The 19,829-nt window shown below is 41.7% G+C and overlaps 1 protein-coding gene across 2 annotated transcripts; it reads left to right on the forward strand.

The window, feature by feature from the left end:
- Positions 1 to 59: 59 nt before the first annotated feature.
- PGS1 (Phosphatidylglycerophosphate synthase 1) lies at positions 60 to 18,978 on the forward strand. 2 transcript variants are annotated; one of them, XM_050173550.2, is made up of 11 exons: positions 60 to 136; positions 1,200 to 1,332; positions 2,130 to 2,207; positions 4,095 to 4,280; positions 5,718 to 5,845; positions 7,115 to 7,296; positions 12,967 to 13,121; positions 13,773 to 13,925; positions 14,642 to 14,861; positions 16,953 to 17,035; positions 18,577 to 18,978. In XM_050173550.2, the coding sequence occupies exons 2-11, from the start codon at positions 1,210 to 1,212 to the stop codon at positions 18,694 to 18,696; spliced, it is 1,428 nt and encodes a 475-aa protein (XP_050029507.1). In that variant the 5' UTR covers positions 60 to 136; positions 1,200 to 1,209; the 3' UTR covers positions 18,697 to 18,978. The 2 variants fall into 2 exon arrangements, with proteins under 2 accessions (XP_050029507.1, XP_054923738.1); XM_055067763.2 differs by lacking the exon at positions 60 to 136 and adding an exon at positions 173 to 360.
- The last annotated feature ends 851 nt before the right edge of the window (positions 18,979 to 19,829 follow it).

Genomic DNA, 19,829 nt, shown 5'->3' on the forward strand with positions numbered 1-19,829 from the left:
TATAGACAAATGCTTGTAGGTTTGTTTTAACAGTTTTTGCTTAGGAGTGATATCGATGCTAGCGGCCTCCCACGCTTTTTTCATCAACGACGCTGTCTTCTGCTGGTAGAAGCGTGCTCGCTCCGGCACCTCTCGTGTAAGTTCATCGTTTTACTTCATTTTCAGTGTACTGTGGGTTGAATCAAACGTAGCGCTCAGTACAAAGATAGTTAGGCACTCAGCTTATAACAGACTGAAGGACACACTACGTTTTGCGTGTTGGAATACGGCCCATATCTTGTTAGCACTCAGAAACTGCGGCGATATGCAATTGCGTCATTTCACGATGCTTCCACAATTTGTAACACTGCTCCTGAAAAGGTAATCAGGACGCATATTCACGTCATGTTGTTTCACGTTATCGTATCTAGAATGCGGCTCCCAGGCATTAAGTTTTTGGATCAGCGCTTTAACTGCGACGGACGTTTCAGCTGAGCTAAGCGAAAGTGATCGTGCTTGAGGTGCAGCAAAAGCTAGGCGCCCACTTACAGCTCACCCTTTCGAGAGGAAAAACCTGACAGCTCCACAAAGGGCTTGGTTCCAAATTGACATTCGTTGTCAGGCCTGGCGTTGATTGAGTCGTGATTTATGCGACATAGTTTGTATTAATTCCCAGTTAAATGGCGAAAATCAGATGAGCTTGCTTAATTATGTAAGCACTAATCTAATTGATATAGAGGCGGCTAGAGCATTGAACAATGTGGTCTTCATTGGCACTTAAACCGCGGGCAAAAAAAAAAAAATCTTTTTTTTTTTTCTTGCATATAGATCACATTGACAAACTGGCTCCGATTTTACACGCATGTATAATAGAGTAGCAGTTCCAGCCAGAGCGGATTCCTAGCTCAGGACCAGTAGCACTGTACTCGGACTACGTTAAACCAGTGGCGCGCCAATTGGTTTTCAACTGGCACCACTTCAGACCGGTTCATTCCAGTTAAAAACCAGCAGCAAGATTTTCACTTGGGGTAACTGCATGCAGTTCACAGGTGTGGAACTCAGAAATGACCTGCTATTTTAGTGATTAAACATGAGCTAATAATGGCACTTAAATGTTGCCAACCCCTTTCTTTTATACATATAATTAGTTTTATTTATGCATCCATCTGCAAGAAATAATTTGATTAAAGGTTTGATTTTAATTTCATCCTGGACTGCAGTTAGTCATCGATGGAGTCGTCGAGGACCATGGAGGACTTCCACTGGCTATGGAAGTTCGGCCCCGGTTTCACAATTTCGGGTGACAGCGTCACCGTGCTGCATGAACCAAACCAGTTCTATGAGCATCTCAAGGTACGTGGAGTGCTGCAGTACAAATGCCAGGCTTTCTTCTCATTCCTCCTGTGTCTGCATTGTTTTGTATGTCTGCCTTTCTGTACCATCAATTCCTGCCGTCTTGCACAGCTTTTTCTGTTGGTGTAGGTCTTAATTCAGTTTACTCTTTGTCAGAATTTTACAGCATTTGGATCCCTAGCTGCGGACTAGTTGGTATCCATAAAAGAACAGAGTGCATGATAAATTTGCAATGAAAGCACAAGTTAATGCATACTTCGACTATATATAGAGTCACAGTACAAAATAATGAACTAGCATATGCATATATTCCATGTAGGGATCAAAGCAGTGAGATTGTAAAAATTCGAGCACAAGATCACAAGATAACCACAACGTGTAAATCTCCTTATAAATGTATTAATTATGCAAGTTGAGGACAAATGTTAGCCTGAAGATTTCTTTTCAAAGCTGAAGGAAAATTTTTCTCTTAATTTTGAGCAGAGAGGTAAATTCCAGAAGATCGATGCATCTCAACCACAATCAGTTACCTGACTATGTAATTAATGGTTGCAGGCATATGCACAGTATGTCTTCTTGACATACAATTGTCCTCTGGTGCTTTAGGTCAGCGATATTGTTAAGCTTGGCGTGGCTTTGCATTGGCAATTACTCTGATGAAGCATCAGTGCAAGAAGTGGTTCAGCTGTAAGAGGTCCTTCTTTCCCTTCTGTTTCAAGTGAGATGAGTCGTACATTAGAAAAGAGAATGTCGGAGCACCAGATGCACTCTTTCTCACATTCCTTCCAACTTTTCAGAAGCTGACAGCATCTGCAAGTAAACGTATCGTATTGGCCTCTCTCTACCTTGGCAATGGGGAACTCGAGAAAGACCTAGTGAGTATACTCTGAGACACTTTGCCACCTGATGTGCATTAGAAAAACGCAAACATGGTTCGTATTATCTTGAATAAAATTTTTATCTGCATTTATGCCACTGTGTTGGTATTTCTGCTTTCTGCACTTTCTGCGCATCATGGTGCATTAATAATAATAATAATAATAACAATAATAATAATAATAATAATAATAATGTTTATTTTGGTTCATTGGTTACAAACCAAGAAAGGGAAGCAAAGGGAAGAACATCACCTAAGATGTGGCCTTCCTGTACAAAAAATAAATAAATAATAATAATGGGGAATGTACATATCACAGCAATGCCACCTGCTGTGATGACATAAACCTTCTATTTTCTGCTTTTTCTTATTGTTTAAATAGTGTGTGTCTTTATTTATTTATTTATTTATTGTTAACTGCCTCCATCACACGGTACTTATTCTATGTATTGCACACTTGTTGCTATGCAAGGAAAGCTTTGATTATCACATCGTTATGTAGTGTATCTGATGTGTATACTTTTAAATTGTGTTGCATTTCTCTGGATTTGATACATTCTTATTGTAATTGACATTTTGTACTTGTAAACTGTTGTACAGTGCTCACGGAATGAAACGCGTCAATTTAGGGCTAAGTAATGCGCATACTTTCGCTTCAACCGGCTGCAGTTCGTGTCACATCGACGTAATTCTGGCGCGTACACTTACATCGGAGTCCTCGTCACCTTTGGTGACCAAATTCCTACCGACATGACATTGTGCTCTCGCGTACTTTGCACATATGTAGGGTTGTACTAAATGCTCCGTGTCCTATTTCAATCCGTGAGCACTGTACATGACCTTTGTTGTATGTTATGTCAAGCAGATATGTAGCATCCTTTTTTTTCCTTTCTGAATTCATGTTCTGGACGTGTACCAATGTGTCTATGGCTGTGTGAATTGAAAAACGGAATATGTTTCAATGTCATATGCATTGTGTAAAGGAAGCCGTGGTGAAGTCAGAAAATTATTGCCTTGCCTCCTCTTATGCCTTGTCTGAGAATAAAATAAAGGACAAAAGAAATGTCAGCTGACTATACTGCAGCACGTAAAATTAATGCAAGGCAAAATAAATCAGTTATGTTAAAATTCACAGATACAATAAAACCTGAAATTAACACAGGAATATAGCAAGGAGAATAAAATTGTGCAGTAACCATCAACAATGAACATCAGTGTAAGTGAACAGCCAGAACAAGCGAGTGAGTGACTGAACAAGTGAACAAACATTTTCATTGCCAAGTCCAACTAATGACAAAAATGTGTTAAAGAGGCATAGAAAGCTGTTTGCTTTAGAAAACCTAAACAAACCATCTTAGAAACCAAGAGTGTTAATTAACCCCGTAATGTCCAAGCACAGATCCCTGTGAAGGAAATAACTCGTTCACCATTGTTTCTGGCCATAGAGAGCACATCTTTACAAAAAACATGACTTTACAAAAAACATGATTTTATTTGAATAAAATAGCCTAGTGAAAAGTTCATTAGTAATTGGTTTGCTGAACTATGCTCAACTGAAAACTCGCTACATCATATAAAGAAATGGAGCTATAGGCTATGAGTTAAGTTTCTCATGCTTAAATAACCATTTCGATGTATCAAATTCAGCCTGGCATAGATGATACATTGGGCATTACGGGGTTAAATACAATGTCGTGAACGCACTTGTTCTGTTGATTCGGAGTGCAGATGTCATGTGCGAGCTCAAGGATTGCTGTAAGAGAGTTCAGAGCCTAAGGTATTTTAAATGTGAGCTTTTGGTTACCGCAATTCATCCGTGGTCTGTTATAAGTAGTGAACATTATCGGGCTCCTTGGAGTTAGAGCTTCAAGAACTCTTGACACAGGTCTCGGAACTGCATGCGGCGGCCAGGCGCAAGGTGGAGATTCGCGTGCTCTTGGACTATACCAGGGGATCGAGGGGCGAGATAAACTCGCGCACACTCTTGATGCCCCTGCTGCAAGAGTTTGGTGGCCTGTCGAGCAGTAGTGGCAGCCATGGGGAGCCTGCAGAATCCCCGAGCCAAGTTCAGGTTTGTGGTCTGCCTGTGATATGAACACTTCATGAAGTTGAAGAAAGCAGTGGGTAAAAAATTGAGACAGTCCATTTTGCTGGTCTCTGGCAACTGAAAAATTCCGGTGGCAAAAAACATAGTAAAGCCTGATTATAACTAAGTCACGTGCAGCGTGAAAGTATCTTCATTATATCCGATATTCATTGTGAGCATATATTCGTTACCCACTGATATGTTACCGGTGATGAAATTATATGTTTACTTCCTTATATCTGATAATTCGTTTGACTGTTTCAGGAAATGTGTAGACTATAAGTGATAGTGCATTTAGAGCAGGTATAATTAAGTTACAAATTACATAAAATAATTACTTTTGTTACATAAAGTTTGCAAAAGTATGATTTGCAATTCGTGGTGCTCTCCAAGAGCCACATACATGCTGATTTCATTCTACTTTAGACACAATATAATCACTACAATTTATAGAATTACTGTAAATGGTTTTTTTTTTCTGGAACTATGTTTCTTGAATAGTTGGAAAATATATTACAATGCACTCCGGATAAACAAAACTCTCTTAAATGAAAATACCGGATAAACAGGACAATATCAGCTTTGGTTGGCCACCCATAGGCACAATGTCAATAAACCTGGATTAAATGGAACCCATATTTTCCCGAAATTCAGATAGAACTTTGACCAAGACTGCCACCTAAGTTATTGGAGTACGGAACAGGAAAAGTCCAAAAAACATGCCAAATAGTGATGCTATAAATAGTGAACAAAATTAAATCCATCAGGCGCAGTGCGCGTTAGTCTTTGGGACCAGATGGCAAGAGATGCAATTGAGAGTCTGCAGTGCTATTTCGAATCCAAAGACTTTGCCAAAACTTTGGGAACCCCTTCGCTCATGAACACAACCTTATGCAAAAGAAGCTACAGTGTTAGAAGCAGACCATAGTGAAATCTTCCCTTTTCATGAAAGTAATGTCAAAACACTTGGACGCTTTTCGCATAAAGCAGTCACTGGCGATCTTTTGTGTTCTTCTCTTGAAGGAAACTTCGGATAAACGGAACACATTTTCTGTCCCTTCCAGTTATGTTTGATGATTCTAGTGTATTTTCGTCAACTCCTGTTGATGCAATCTGTGTGACGCACAACTTGATCCTGGAGGCTGTACAGCCAACTCTCGCAACAGTGAAGCAGCAACCGACAAACAAATGTCTATGTTATATCTGATACCTGTTACAAACATATATTTGTTACATGTTGATATGGCCAAAATTTTTTTGTTCTATTCACTCTGTTATATCTGATAATTTGTTATACACATGTTTGTTAAATCAAGGTTTGACTCTACTCAAATTTCATCTATTGAGAGCACGAGTTGGATTGAGCAGGCAAGCATTTCTAGTACTGGTAGGAACCTGCACATCGGCACTCATCTTTCGCAGGTGGCGCTGTACCACAGTCCACGGCTCCGCGGCCTCGTACGCTGGCTCCTACCAGCACGTTGGAATGAGACGCTTGGACTCACTCACCTCAAGGTCTACCTGTTTGATGACACCCTCATCCTGAGTGGGTGAGCAGGTTGTTTATGCCTGCTGTTGTCTGCTAATTTTCATTTATCTTTCTTTATGTTTGTTGCCACACTCGTTAGTAACAGCTGAGTGCTAGAAGAGGAGTACTGAGGATTGCGGATACTAAAGTTTATTGCATATCTTGCAGCCCTCCTGGTTTCCTTTTCTTTTTCTGACAATACTCTGCAGGCTGACATGCATTTAACGCTAACCCTATTATAAAACAAATTTTTTGCTAAGCTGAATGGGTATAGCACCAATAGGCACATCTCTGCACATCTCGTTTGATCCACACGTCATGGCAGATGCCATCCTAGAGCTGGAAATAAATCAGGAACACACAAGGTGCTGTTGCTATCTTCGCAACCATCTCTTCCTTTCTAAATTCTCTCGGCGCATTTGCTAGCGTGAGCGGGAAGTCAGCCATCTTGTGTAGGGCAATCTAATATAGTGTAAAAGCCTACTTCTAGTATTTTCCACCTAGCCCTTTCAGTTTCTCCTCGATTCTTTTTAACAGAACTTCTCCTACAGTGACAAAGATTCAGGCATGAACATCATTATGTGTGGTATTAGTGATGCAAAACTATCAATAGTTCTATTGATATATAGTTAGGTAATTATCCATCAATTAGTACAGAAACTATCAATAGTGCCATTCATAGCACATCATCGATAGTACAATCGATAGCACGTTATTAATATATGTGGTACTATCAAGTATGCTATTGACAGTGTAAAATCACGTGACGTACACACCTAAACATTCCAATGTAAACTTTGGGATGTTTCCCTGTTTCCATTTGCATCAATTGAGCATTATTGGTGGTCAGTTATCGCAGCATTTCTGGTAATATCACTATTGAACAATCGCAGAACTATCGATCACATTCTCACTACCTAACTGTGGCAATATTACTTATATATAGTACCACTGTCAATAGTTTTTGTTACATTATCCATATATCATATCAAAATATTGTAATGCTCTCAATAGTGTTGTTGATACTATCGAGAATCTTTTTCACACTATCGAATACTATTGATATTCAATTTACCAATAGTTGTGCATCGCTAGTGTGTGTAGAAACTGAATTTGTAATAAACAATGTTCTCTTCGCGGTCACCTTAGAATAGCTTCAGTGTATTCTCTGCACCTCAGTCTGGTGAAAGTTCAATTATGGGTGTCATTGGACGTGCCAACTGCATGGGCGTAAAATTTACACCTTCCTCTCTCTCTCTTCTTTTTCTTTTTCTTTCTTCCTTCCTCACAGGGCCAATTTGAGTGACCAGTACTTCAGGAACCGGCAGGACCGCTACGTGGTCTTCCGCAACTGTCCACACCTTGCCGACTACTTTTCTCATGTCGTGCAGACGGTGTCGTCGTTCTCCCTGCAGCTACAAGGGGACGACTCTGTTTGCGTTCATCCCAGCTTCAAAGTTCATCCTTTCAAAGGTAGTGGAAAAGACAAAGACGAATGTGAAAAGAGAGAGAGAGGAAATAAATCTGCAAAATAGTCATTACACATTTTCCGTGTGGGAAAAAAATTGCTACCCACTGTGGAGAGGTTCAATCGCTGTGGTGTTCTGCTGCAGAGCATGGGGTCACAGGTTGTCCCCACTCGCAGCTGCGGCATTCCAATGGGGGCGGAACGCAACGACGCCTGTATACCGTGCTTTAGCTGCACATTAAATAGATACTAATGAGGCACACTGAATCAGTTTATAATGACAGATTATTCTTTGAAAAATGAATATTTGTTAATTTCATTTTTATCAGCACCAAAATGTTGGGTCATAACTTCGTTCATTAAATCTGATTCTTTACATTTAAACCCCAGTGCTGGCACATCAGTGTGGTGTCATGGATTTCAAGCTATTTTTCCGTATGTTGGGTCATTGTACTCGAAAATGTTTTTGAAATGTCTTTGTTTTCATAAATTTTCTTGAAACTTGCTAATTTCAGTCTTTGGCTGTTTTAGGATGCAATAGTTGAGCTTTAGGTTATCAATACTTGTTGCTAAGATAAGATAGTTGTTTCATCTTTGAACGCAAGTTAAGTTGCAACCAAGGGCAGAAAGAAAGACAGGAAAGGTGCTCTTTCCTGTCCTCAAATCTTGTTTTCCACCCTTGGTTGTCTCTTAACCTTGGGTAATAAGCTTTAGGTTAGGGGTTGCAAGCATTTCTTGTGGGCTCTTCATGTTCTTTTGTGCTCACTTTGGGCTCTTTTGTACTCCCGGCAGTTTGCGTCCCCCAACACTAGGGTACAGCTTGCGTCCTCTAATCTAAAACTCTCTAATGTATTGATGCTTTACTGATAAAAAAATTGACTAGACCTGAGCAGATGCCTTCAAAATCCATGATGTCATGATGAGCTCGTGCGAGATATTCAGGGTGGCATTGCCACATCTCTTTGATTTTTGCATCTTTTCTAGCTTGCCAAGCCCCTTCTCGTGTTAAGCAGTTCTTTTGGTATTGTAGAAGGGTAATTTACTAAGCTCAACTTACTTTTCTCTTTAATGTCTCTTTAAATAACACCAGGCGGTCAAAATCATGGATCTGAAGCCTTGCATTACAAGCTCCCTTATAGCCCATTGTGCAGCCAATAATGGAACTGGCATAAAAGAATACAAAACAAAAGTTTGGACTGATTGGCAATTAGTGTGACAATTGATCATGCTGCGAAGACCTTAGGTAGATATAGGCTTAGCACAGAAGCAAACTGGGACAATTCAGGGCAAATAACGAATGGAACGTGATTTTCATGTGACAGCGTGCTAAAGCGAGGAACACATTACGAAAGGCAGGAAAAAATCACTTTGGGCTGCAGCTACAAATTTAGCCACAGTTTTTTAACTTAATGAAGTGCTGGCCAAGTTGGAATTGCAAATACATACATATTACCTAACAGCGCAGCATACACAGACGAGGACAAGAAACAACTAGAATGTAGGCAATGCGCTCTGTCTATGTTGTAGTCTTTCCTGTCCTTGCGTCACTTTCTGTGCCGATAGCTAATAAAGCTTTAACCTATTCGGACACCAATTAATATTGTCCATTAATTGAAAATTTTTTTGAACTACATACATTTCTTGCGTCTTCAGAATCACGAAAAGTGTACAGCTGCAGAACGGATTAGGAATTTTTAATCCTTCGGTGAGTTTTGTCAAGCTTGCAGCACGTGGACTCTCCGTGTGACAACTCTCCACAGGAACCCCAGATATGAGAACACCAACTATTTTATGTATGCCATGCTTGGAAAGTGCCCATCCAGCCACTTGACAGATATGCGTGATGTAAAACATTGTGAAAAACAATGAGAGAAATGAACCCCCTATACATGACGACATACTGACACCGAGGTTATGTCTATCTTCCAACTCGTTTTACTACGACACTTCGCACATATTATTCTCACTTGCAGCCAGTGGCGTAGCCAGAAATTTCGTTCGTGGGGGGCTCACTTTGCAGCTCGGCCTCCTCATTATAGAATTAGTCGAGGGATCAATATATATATATATATATATATATATATATATATATATATATATATATATATATATATATATATATATATATATATATATATAGATATATATATATACATATATATATATATATATATATATATATATATATATATATATATATATATATATATATATATATATATATATATATATATCTGTGATTCAACAACCTTGTTTACATTTTCGTACATATGCAACGACCAGGGGAAAATCTCAATGACGCTGTCCTTTGTTAGAAAGTATTGCGCAGGAGCAGCTGTCACCGGTCGTGTACTGCGAGTAATTGCTCCGAAATTACAGTCGCAACAGAGAGCACATATATAAAGCAGGAGTTCTGCAAAATATACGACGGCGAGTCAAATGAAAGTGAGCCAATGCGAATATATGACAAACGGGGTACTTTATTTAAAAGTAGTCACCATGATTATTTAGACACTTGTCCTACTAACGAGTCGCGTAATTCCCGTATCATAAAATTCCTTGGGTTGCTGCCTCAAAAATCTGTAAATGACTACACGTCATCTTCCGACACGAATCTGGTTCCCTTGAGCAGTTTTTTTCAAATTTTATGAAATGTGGAAGACGCAAGGCAACAGGTCTGGGCTGCATGGGGGATGTTGCAGCGTTTCCCACTTGAACTTTGCCAGTTTTGTATTAACCACAACAGCGACGTGGGAACGGGCAATGCCGTGAAGCAAGATGTTCCCAATGCTCAATTTTCCACGTCGTTTGTTCTTGATTGCGACACGCAGCCGATCCGACCTTTCACAATATCTGAAACGATTTAGAGTCTCTCGCAGGTTTAGAAAATTCGATCAATAATGGCCCCTAACGACCTAAAAAGAAGTCAACACTTTTCCGGCAGAAATGACGGCCTTTGGTTTCCTTGGGAGTGGTGAATTCAATTGTTTCCACTGTAAGCTTTGCCGTAATGTTGCAGGCTACTAGTAGCGGCACCATGAGTCATTCCCGGTCACAATTGCAGACAAAAAGTCGTCACCCTCATCTGGGGTTCTTTGACGTGCACTTAAATCTAAGTACACGGGTGCTTTTGCATTTCGCCGCCATCGAAATGCAGCTGCCGTGACCGGGATTCGATCCCGCGGCCTCGTTCTCAGCAGCCCAACACCTATAGCCACTGAGCAACCACGGCCTTTTCGATTGTGTTGGGGGGGATTGCACGGTGGCTTTGTTCCGGCCATGGATCGTCGTTGTAACTTTCATGTCCTTTGAACAGTTTGCTACAACGCTTCACAGTGGCCAATGAAACGCAATGTTCAACGCATACGGCAGCCATACGGCTAATAATTTCTTTTTGGGAAACATCTTCATTTGTCAAAAACCTCACGACATCAAGCTGTTCAACTTTTGGAGTGTCCATTATGTCACGCAACCATGTTCAACCTAGTGTATGAGAGCATTAAGGAACATTTAACCTCACCTCTGCATGTCACTTGTAAATGAGATGCATATGTGCTACGCGCATGCCTCGAAAATAATGAACCGAACCATTATTGCGCGGGGCGGGTTGTCTCACTTTCATTTGATTCGCCTTCGTACACTAGAAATGCGAAGATACAATGGAATATACATATGTGAAGATACAGCTTGATACAGGGCAAAAAATTGTCACTGGAAACAAAGTTCACTGCGCATATACACAAAACCTCGCAACAAGATGTTAAATATACGTATAAGTCTCCAATAAATCTACGTACCTAAGAAAAAGTCACTATATATAATGCGTCAAACAAGGCAAATAAACAGGTTGCGCAACCACAGATTCACAGATCACAGCACCCCCCGCCCTCCCTGCACTCCCAAAATGTATCGCGTGCGACGGAAGGCGGCGCGCTTCCTCCCAGCTTTTCTCCCTTCCGCACACATGACAGCCACTATCGTCGGCTCACCCCCTCCCCTTCCCCCCCCCACGCTTTCACTCGCACATAGAGCATGCGGCGCGCGGTCACGATGTTATCACCCTTGGCCTTTATTTATATGGAACATGAGGGCAACGGCAGGAATGTGCCTGGAGTCTTCATATAGCTACTATTGCAATAATATAATAGTATCCGGCAACTGAAGCGTCCCGTGGCCCATTACTTTCCGCAAAAGCAGTAACAAAATCGAACTTTCACCATGCGACAATTCGCTGCGCCGCAACAATGTCTTCTTTTTTTCTTTTGTGGGGCAGGGGGCAGCGAAATAGAATAACGCAAAGGAAAGCATGTTGGGGCTACAATCGAATGCCTACTTTGGGCACCTAGTGTGGCTACCGAAGGAATATCGAAGAAAACCTGTGACGCTTGGTCCACAGAAAACCATACGCATACTGCTCGGTATCCTACACCGGCGAGACAAAATTTTACGAAGAGGTTGTGCTCAAGCGAACGCGTTGCAATCCGTCGAGTCCCCGCAGTGCTGGCGGCGAGCGACTGTGAATTGTTTCTTTTTCTCATCTGCTAGCCAGAAAGCGCCTAAAACTCTGGCAGGCGAAAATGCAGTCGGCCAGACAAAAACGAACGCGCATCCAAGTGCGCCGCGCGGTTGTCGATGCAGCACGAGAAAAACGCATGCGCTCTGGCTGGATCAGCAGCCCGCGGGTTGCGAGAACAAAAAAAATAAATAAATAAATACATAAATACAGAAATAAAAAGGCTCAATGTATCGTCGCGAATAAAATTGTAGGTAGAAAAATAAATAAGAACTTAGTTACAATGGTGGCTTTAGTGTCTTGACATGGATGCTTTGGCGCAGGTGAAAAAAAAATTTTCATACTCTTTTCTGTGACCTGACGGCACAAATGAACCACCACAACGCTTTGTCTCATCGGACCTCGCTGCGTGCTTTGTCAACTTGTCTGATAGTATGTTGATTTGGCTCGTGTCGTTGTATGGCCCGATGTACGGCTTTAGAAAAGTCGATGCACCTTTGGCGTCAAATGTTTACAACGGCATTAAACCCACAAAGTTCCGGAATTGAAAATCTAAAGCACGACTTTAGAAATGTCAACGCACCTTTCGCATCAAAATGTTATGAGAACTTTATACCCACAAAGTTTCAGAATTGAAATCCAAGCGCTCCGTAGATTCCGCGGCCTCTGTGAGATGCCGAGACGAGCCCGCTCGTCATCAAAACGCCCTTGAAATTTTGTTGCTCGGTGGGGCTCCTTGCGTTACGATATGTGACTCCCGATGCATGGGCGTTTCTACGAAATCCAGCCCGATTTCGCAATGTTTGCGCTAAAATGTCTTTTCGAGCGTGAATTAAGGACATTCTGGACAAAATCGAGCATGATTTCCAGCGCCGGGAGTTGTTTTGGTCGGCGGCGCATGACAGCACGAAAAAATTTCGGGGGGGGCTGAAGCCCCATAAGCCCCCCCCCCCCCCTGGCTACACCCCTGCTTGCAGCCCAGACCCAACCAAAAGCATTCCAAGGTGTACACAATATGTCTTAAATATTATTTTTCATCAACACTTTTACTTTTGATGCGCTGTCTTGGTGTGCACACTAGTGCTCACGGTGCCTGAAGGAATGAGCGAATGGTGCCACTGCAGCACTCAAATATATATATTTTTTTTAATCTCTGTTTTAGGTGACCAACAAGAATTTGTGTCGGCTGCGAACCAGCGGTTGGCCAAGCTCATCAAGCCAAACAGGGAGACAGCTCCGACACCAAGTCAAGGTGGTGCTTCGGCTGACACTTGGGTCTTTCCACTGCTCCAGATGGCGCCACTAGGCATCACTCAGGTATGCAGAGCAGTTCTCGGAAATGTACAGAGCATGAGAGCCATGGAAAAAATTGCAAACCCAGAATTTACGCGTGCCCCTCAGTGATCATGCAAGCTACATAGGTGCATATTGTATGCCTCACTTTCAGACTGCATGCTGAGATTGTGAAGAATTGTTTTTTTAATCTCACCTATTTACTAAACCTTCATCTGTGATCGTACTGCAGCTCACAGTTCCTTCTCAGGGGGTCACACATTTCCGGTCATTGAATGCAGTGTACAGGAGTTTTATAAAACCAGCTAAGTAAACCTGTCATTGCTATTTTAGGCTTTTATTAATATAGCGGTAATTGCTGTTTACATGAGTGATCATTGGCTGTTTTTTTATGCTTAACATGTGTTTTAGGCCTTTTAGACAACCAGAGGAGGAAATGAAAAATGCGGTTTATATACAGCATAGAGTTCAACTGCAAACAGCTTGGTATTTGAAGATCCAATAGAAACCAGCGCAGAGTGCTGTCACTCAACTGGGACATTTGATGCAAGAAGCTCAGAGCAAGCATGAAAAATGTCTTAGGGATAGTTTTTAGTGCATTCACTCGTAACATATGGCTTCAAGCTTAAAAAAGAAAGAAAGGCAGAAAACTTCTCCATTATTGCTTCTTTGCAGGACCAAGTTGTTACCGAGCGATTGCTCGCCCATGCTCCAGCGAGATCAACGTTGCGGCTCGCAACGGGCTACTTCAACCTTACAGAGCGCTACTCTAACATCATTCTCAACAATCAAAGTTCACGCTTCGACCTCCTCGTTGCCTCACCCAAGGTGAATTATAGCTCCAGTCCCTGTCTAAACATGTGGTATTGTGCCAGCTTTGCATTTGGTTGCAGCAATCACTTCGCTGGCAGCATTCGTATGTGTTGGCTGATCCATAATAAAAGGTGTGGAGAATTTAGGTGGATAATTACTGCTTGCTGTAGTAAGGGTTCACTGTTAGTATTTGTTAATATTCTGTCTAATGGCTTAAGGTTTAGATATTCACTGCTAGTGTTAAAACAAAGCTACAATCGACATTAAGAGGCCTTCATTGCATCTAATAGTTATTATAAAAGTACAGATTGATAGCAAAAAAAAAAAAAGATCATAATCAGATCTCTGAAAGAAAATGCAAAAAGAAAGCACTAGTGCAGTGCAGGTTATCGGGATTGTAACCTCATTACTGCCATTCCAAGATGCACTCACAAGTTGCTGTTTCTGGGGTTGCGAATTTTCGCTACCAGAATACACATTCTGAGCTGCGAGCTCAAAATTTTCTTGTATTTTTTTCACACTGTAACTGATTTTGCTATAAATATTCTATTTCAAGTTATGTTATAGCCATAGAAAACCAATTCGCTTAAAGTGTGATCAGCCAAATTTAAGATTGAATTCACGGTGTCTGTTATATGAAGGTCCAGCTGTAGTCTCAAGTCTTATCTTGGGCTCTGATATTTTCATCACTCGCTAGATGACCAACACCACCAATGTATCTGGACGTGCAGGTGAATGGCTTCTACGGTGCCGAGGGCATCAGTAGCGTGATCCCAACCGTGTACACGCACTTACTGCGTCAGTTCTTCCTGCGAGTCGGGCCATCCCACGGTCACGTTCAGGTTGGCGAGTACGAGCGGCCCCAATGGACTTTTCACGGCAAGGGACTGTGGCTGTGGAGAGACGGCCAGCCATGGCCGTGCCTCTCTCTCATTGGCTCGCCAAACTTTGGTGAGGGCTTTTTTACAGGCCTTGTTTTGAAACAGGAGGCCATTACACAGCACCTGAAACTCTTGCTTGCTCTTCTGTTTTAACGTGCACAATGTTCAGGACTATTGTACAGGCATTACCAAGTCATGGCTGCCAGTCTAGTGCTAACCTTGAAATGAAAATTCAGCGATCATGGCATTCTGTCGACACCGACATAATGGGCAGAAACTTGGAGTTTAACAAAGAAGCTTGACAAGAAGTTAAAGACTGCACAATGAGCAATAAAATGATAAATGATAAGCATGAAGTCAAGGAACAGGAAGAGAGGTGTGGATCAGAGCGCAAACTGGGCTAGCCAATTTCTAGTTGGCATTAAGAGAAAAAAAAAATTTGGAGGACGCTTAAGCTTCGCCTTTAAGAGTGGAACGTGATAGCATTCAAAGATCCCTCACTGCTTCTCACAGTTCTTGGCAGCTGCAGGTTATGTAACCGTAATGTTTACCGGGAAACACTGCTGGTGAACACTGTGCACGAAGGTGAGCAAGCGAACTTTCTGGTAGAAATGCGGCCTCTTGTGTGGGCCGCAGATGCGGGAAGGCAAGCGCCATCTGCATGGTGTTGTTGCAAGAAACCGAGCACAGCGGGCCGCTCTATGAATGGTAGAAATGCTGGAAAAGGGGTTTATGTTTGAGTTTCCACGTAACAGAATTATGTTTTCAGGTATATTATGCGAAGCATACTAGCCGCACAACCACGCTCTTCCTTGCTGCGCCGCGCGCGGTCGCGTAGCTACTATATGACGTCATAACAGCTGCAAAAGCGGAGGCTCAACTCGTGCGCTCGCTTGCGGCCGCGTAGCTACATAGCCGGGTCTCAGCTCGTGCGCTCGCCTGCGGTCGCACAGATGGTACTGCGGCCTAACTCCCGCTCCTCCCGCTAGGACACTGACGTCACAACAGCTGCAAGCCGGGCTCAACTCTTGCAAGATGGGCTGGGTGGGAATCGAACCAGGGTCTCCGGAGTGTGAGACGGAGACGCTACCACTGAGCCACGAGTACGATGCTTCAAAGCGGTACAAAAGCGCCTCTAGTGAATGCGGTGTTGCCTTAAAAACGAGCTGTTTCTAAGGCTCAGGCGTGCGTCGCTTGCTCAGGCGCACATTTCGTTGCCGCGCAGAACGCTGCTTTGCTTGACACTCACCGCGTCCAATGCGGGGCGCGTAGTCGCTGCGCCGTAGCCCATTGTCTTACACCTCTTGGCGGGTCGACGGGAACGCTGTCGCGTTCCACTCTTGAAGGCGAAGCAGAGTAACGCATGAGTTGTTTCTTCGTCTAGCCGAACCAAATATAGCCAAGCAACAGCAGTTCACCAGGCTAAACAGTGGTTCAACAACTAAAATAAAGGCTAGTATGCTTCGCATCCTGGGCTTAACCTTAGCTAAGCCACAGCCATTTTTCAACTTGCATTCCAACGCTATCAATTCTGTAGGTTGGGTTTAGGTTGTACTTTATGATTCTTCTGACGCATCTTACTTTGAGGAATTCAGTTAGTTCAGTGATGCCTCTGCGCCACGTGGAGGGCCTGTGTGGTCGTGGTTCGGAATTATTTTACTTATTGCGCAAGACACCGACTCCGGATTTTATGCGACAAGGGATTCTTAATGCTGTCGCGTTAAAATGGAGCTGGGCAGGTCATGTAATATATAGGGCAGATAGCCACTGGACCATTTGAGCTACAGAATGGATGCGAAGGGAAAGGAAGCGAAGTTGAGGATAGCAGAAAATTTGGTGGTGTGATGAAATTAGGAAATTTGCATGTGTAGCATGCCAGCTTACACAAAACACAGGTTTAGCTTGTAGTTCCTGGAATGAAAGTTCATCCAACATATGTACAAGTGCACCACGTCTCGTAGTCCAGTTTTCCAAGATTTCATTTGTTATTCATTTGAAATATCTAATCATGATAAGGAGGCTCGCATACAGGAGGCTTGTGGTGCTGATGCTTGATTTAACAAGGCCTCTTGGGGTCTCCTAGTGTAATCTTTCATTGTCCCCACAAACAATTATTCCACAAAATCTGTCTTTTTCTTTGTCTTCCTTGATGAACGTGCAGGTTTCCGGTCAGTCCACCAAGATCTCGAAGCACAAGTTGCCATTGTGACGACCAATGAGAAACTTCAGAGGCAGCTGAACCACGTAAGTAGTACTGCTTATAATTTTTTCGTTAGTTTCTTATCATAATGTAATAGAGGTGTGCAAATATTCAGTGCTTCATATGCAAATAGAATAGTTCTTGGTGTTCAATTTGTGTTCCATTCAAAAGCATCATTTAATTATTACGTACTTGGAAAACTCAGTTAGGCCCAACATTGGGTGCAGTATGATTGCTGGTTGGCAAGAGTTAACGATCTAGGCAATCAGGGGCCACATTACAGTAGCTTCAAATTGTCTTCTAATTCATAGTTACGTCAAACTAAGCTGGATACACTCAGATACTCTTGCAATCTGTGTTCCGAGTGACAGCACATTTTCCACTGCAACAACTTAATCCTGAAAAAAAAATTTTTGTGGGAAATACAACCTTCTAATGCTTTAGAGAGATTACGGAGGTGCAGTAAGGTAGACTCTTAAATGGAACAATAATTTAGCATTCAGTTTTGCATAACTGCGAGAAGTCTTCGTATTAAAAATAAATTGGTGGCTGATATGATGCATTAGGCAGACATTGATTGACATGCAATCATTGTAGACATCTCCTTATCTAATCTGAGTTGTAATTGGTGCCGGCATTCCAATTAGGTGTACCCTTCAATAGTGTACCATACTGTATGTGCATGGGACAAAGCACGAATATATGAAGAAGCTGGAGCACAAAAAATTTTAGAATAGAGCAGAAGTGTAGATACCCGCTGGCATGATTAGTCAACCCGAGACCGCCCTATCTCGGGCCACCTCATTTAGACACCGGAGCAGGTCTCATATCATGTGATGCTAAAATGTCATGCTTTTAGCAGAAATCTATAGGTACATTGCTTCTTTTTTAAATAGTTTTGTTTCTTTTTTCCTCTGTTTCTTTCTGGCTTACCAAAAAATATGGTATTGGGGCAGCTGGCTAGGCTCTGTCACAGTCCTTTCTGAAGGCCCAAGATGGCCAGTTAAAAAAAAAAGTCATAAGAAGGGACAGAAATCATCACCGGCTTTTAATGAAAAAATATTTTTATTTATATCTTCTATGTCTCAACATCACCGATGATATCTTCTTACCTTCACTGCTCTTTCCTTGAAACAGATGTCCTACTGAGCATGCTCAAGGTGCACTAATTTGCATACATATGTGTTTCATTGAAATAAACCTTTGTTGGAGATCAATGTGTTGTCCTTTTTGATTCTCCTAGGTGATCGCTTTTTTTTCTTCTTTTTTGAATAGTCAAACCTTGACATAACGCACATGGTTATAGCGAATTGTCGGATATAACGAATTATTGCATATAACAAATTATTGGATATAGGGAAGTAAATATGACTTTTCTCATCAATATCAGCATGCAATAAATGTATTTGCTTATAAAGGATATCAGATATAACAAAATAAAAAATTTTTTGTTGTCGCAATTTCATTGTAACAAGATTTGACTTTTGTACTGTCCTGCTGAAATTAATGGGTTACTGAAATGCCCAATTCTAAACCTTCTCACTCAGTCTGTAAACATTTCTTTTGCTTGTTCTTTCGTTTGCAGGAGCAGCAAAGGCTGTACGACCTTGCAGCACCCGTCTCCCTCGCCACATTTCAAAACCCAAGCCGTCATGTGCCTTTCTGGGTCCGGCTTCTTATGCCACTGTTCCGGCCGCTCTTCTGAGCATATGCATCACACATAAGAATCAGACGCCACACCTGCATCATGTCTATAGGTTAATAAACTAATTGAATAAAATAAACATTTTAAATCGCATGTCTTCAGAGTTGCAGTGCCTTACTGATGGGTGTTGGTAGTGACATGCACTACAGTGTCATGTGACAGAGCTTTATACCATTGTAATTCAGGCATCAGATGTGTACGTGATGCCATTTGTGCTTGTTCTACATTATTCCTGTACTGTGCTGTGTATTTCTAATGTTATACATTAAATATTCTCTCTTATTTGTGAATTGTCATCAGCTTTCTAACCATACAAACAGTTAACTTTCATTAAGTTTACATCAGTTAACTTAATTGTTGCAAATGCTTCCAACAAAATGCCCATGTGTGAGCAACATTTCATTTAACTCGAAATATGATAAATTGAACCAACTTTGTATCACTTGTAGGGGTCGGTCAAATCAGTAAAATTTGATTGTACGATCCTGATATGTAGTAGCTAGTAATGCGACTTCCACGATAAGCACAAGATCTTGCTATTGCTCATTTTTTATAATTAGTTAGATAACACGATTGGTTAACTTCTATCAGTTTTTAAATGACGCACAAGACGCAGATCCGTTGCACTGTGGGCAATTAAGTGCTCATCTATAGCCAGGCGAAACAATAGTTTTCCAATTAGCTTGATCCACAATTAACCTTCTTTATTTGCTTAAAGAGCTGAATACCAAATAATTGATAATGGTGATGACATATATCTTGTGTTGGTTTGAAACTGCTGCGCTTGCATTAGAAACATTGCTCTTTCATCATAAATATCACTGCACCATATATTCAAGAACAGGTTCAGCACGCTCCTTTAAAAAAAAAAGAAAAAAAAAGATAAGACGGTTAAATATACCGAGCAGGGTCGTGCCTAATTTTTACGCCAGGTGACGGAATAACACAGGGTCGGAGAAATGTCAAGGATCTGTTTCTTTCTTAGCCGCAACATTTTTTCTGTTAGTTACCTAAGAGCCACTGAACCCTGTAAAGCTGTCGCGAGATTCCTACAGCGTGAGATGAATTCAAATCTTCCGCGGCGGCAACAGCACCACGATTCAACACCAGCACGCTTATGCGTAAATTGTAAC

The sequence above is a fragment of the Dermacentor andersoni genome, chromosome 8 (assembly GCF_023375885.2).
Source record: "Dermacentor andersoni chromosome 8, qqDerAnde1_hic_scaffold, whole genome shotgun sequence".
Classification (NCBI taxonomy): Eukaryota; Metazoa; Arthropoda; class Arachnida; order Ixodida; family Ixodidae; genus Dermacentor; species Dermacentor andersoni.

Bases quoted from the DNA above. Each gene is read 5' to 3' on its own strand.
- PGS1 (XM_050173550.2), top strand. From the start codon at position 1,210: ATGGAGTCGTCGAGGACCATGGAGGACTTCCACTGGCTATGGAAGTTC. The intron at 7,297-12,966 runs GTAGTGGAAAAG...TCTCTGTTTTAG, and splicing joins CAAAGTTCATCCTTTCAAAG to GTGACCAACAAGAATTTGTG. The intron at 13,122-13,772 runs GTATGCAGAGCA...GCTTCTTTGCAG, and splicing joins CGCCACTAGGCATCACTCAG to GACCAAGTTGTTACCGAGCG.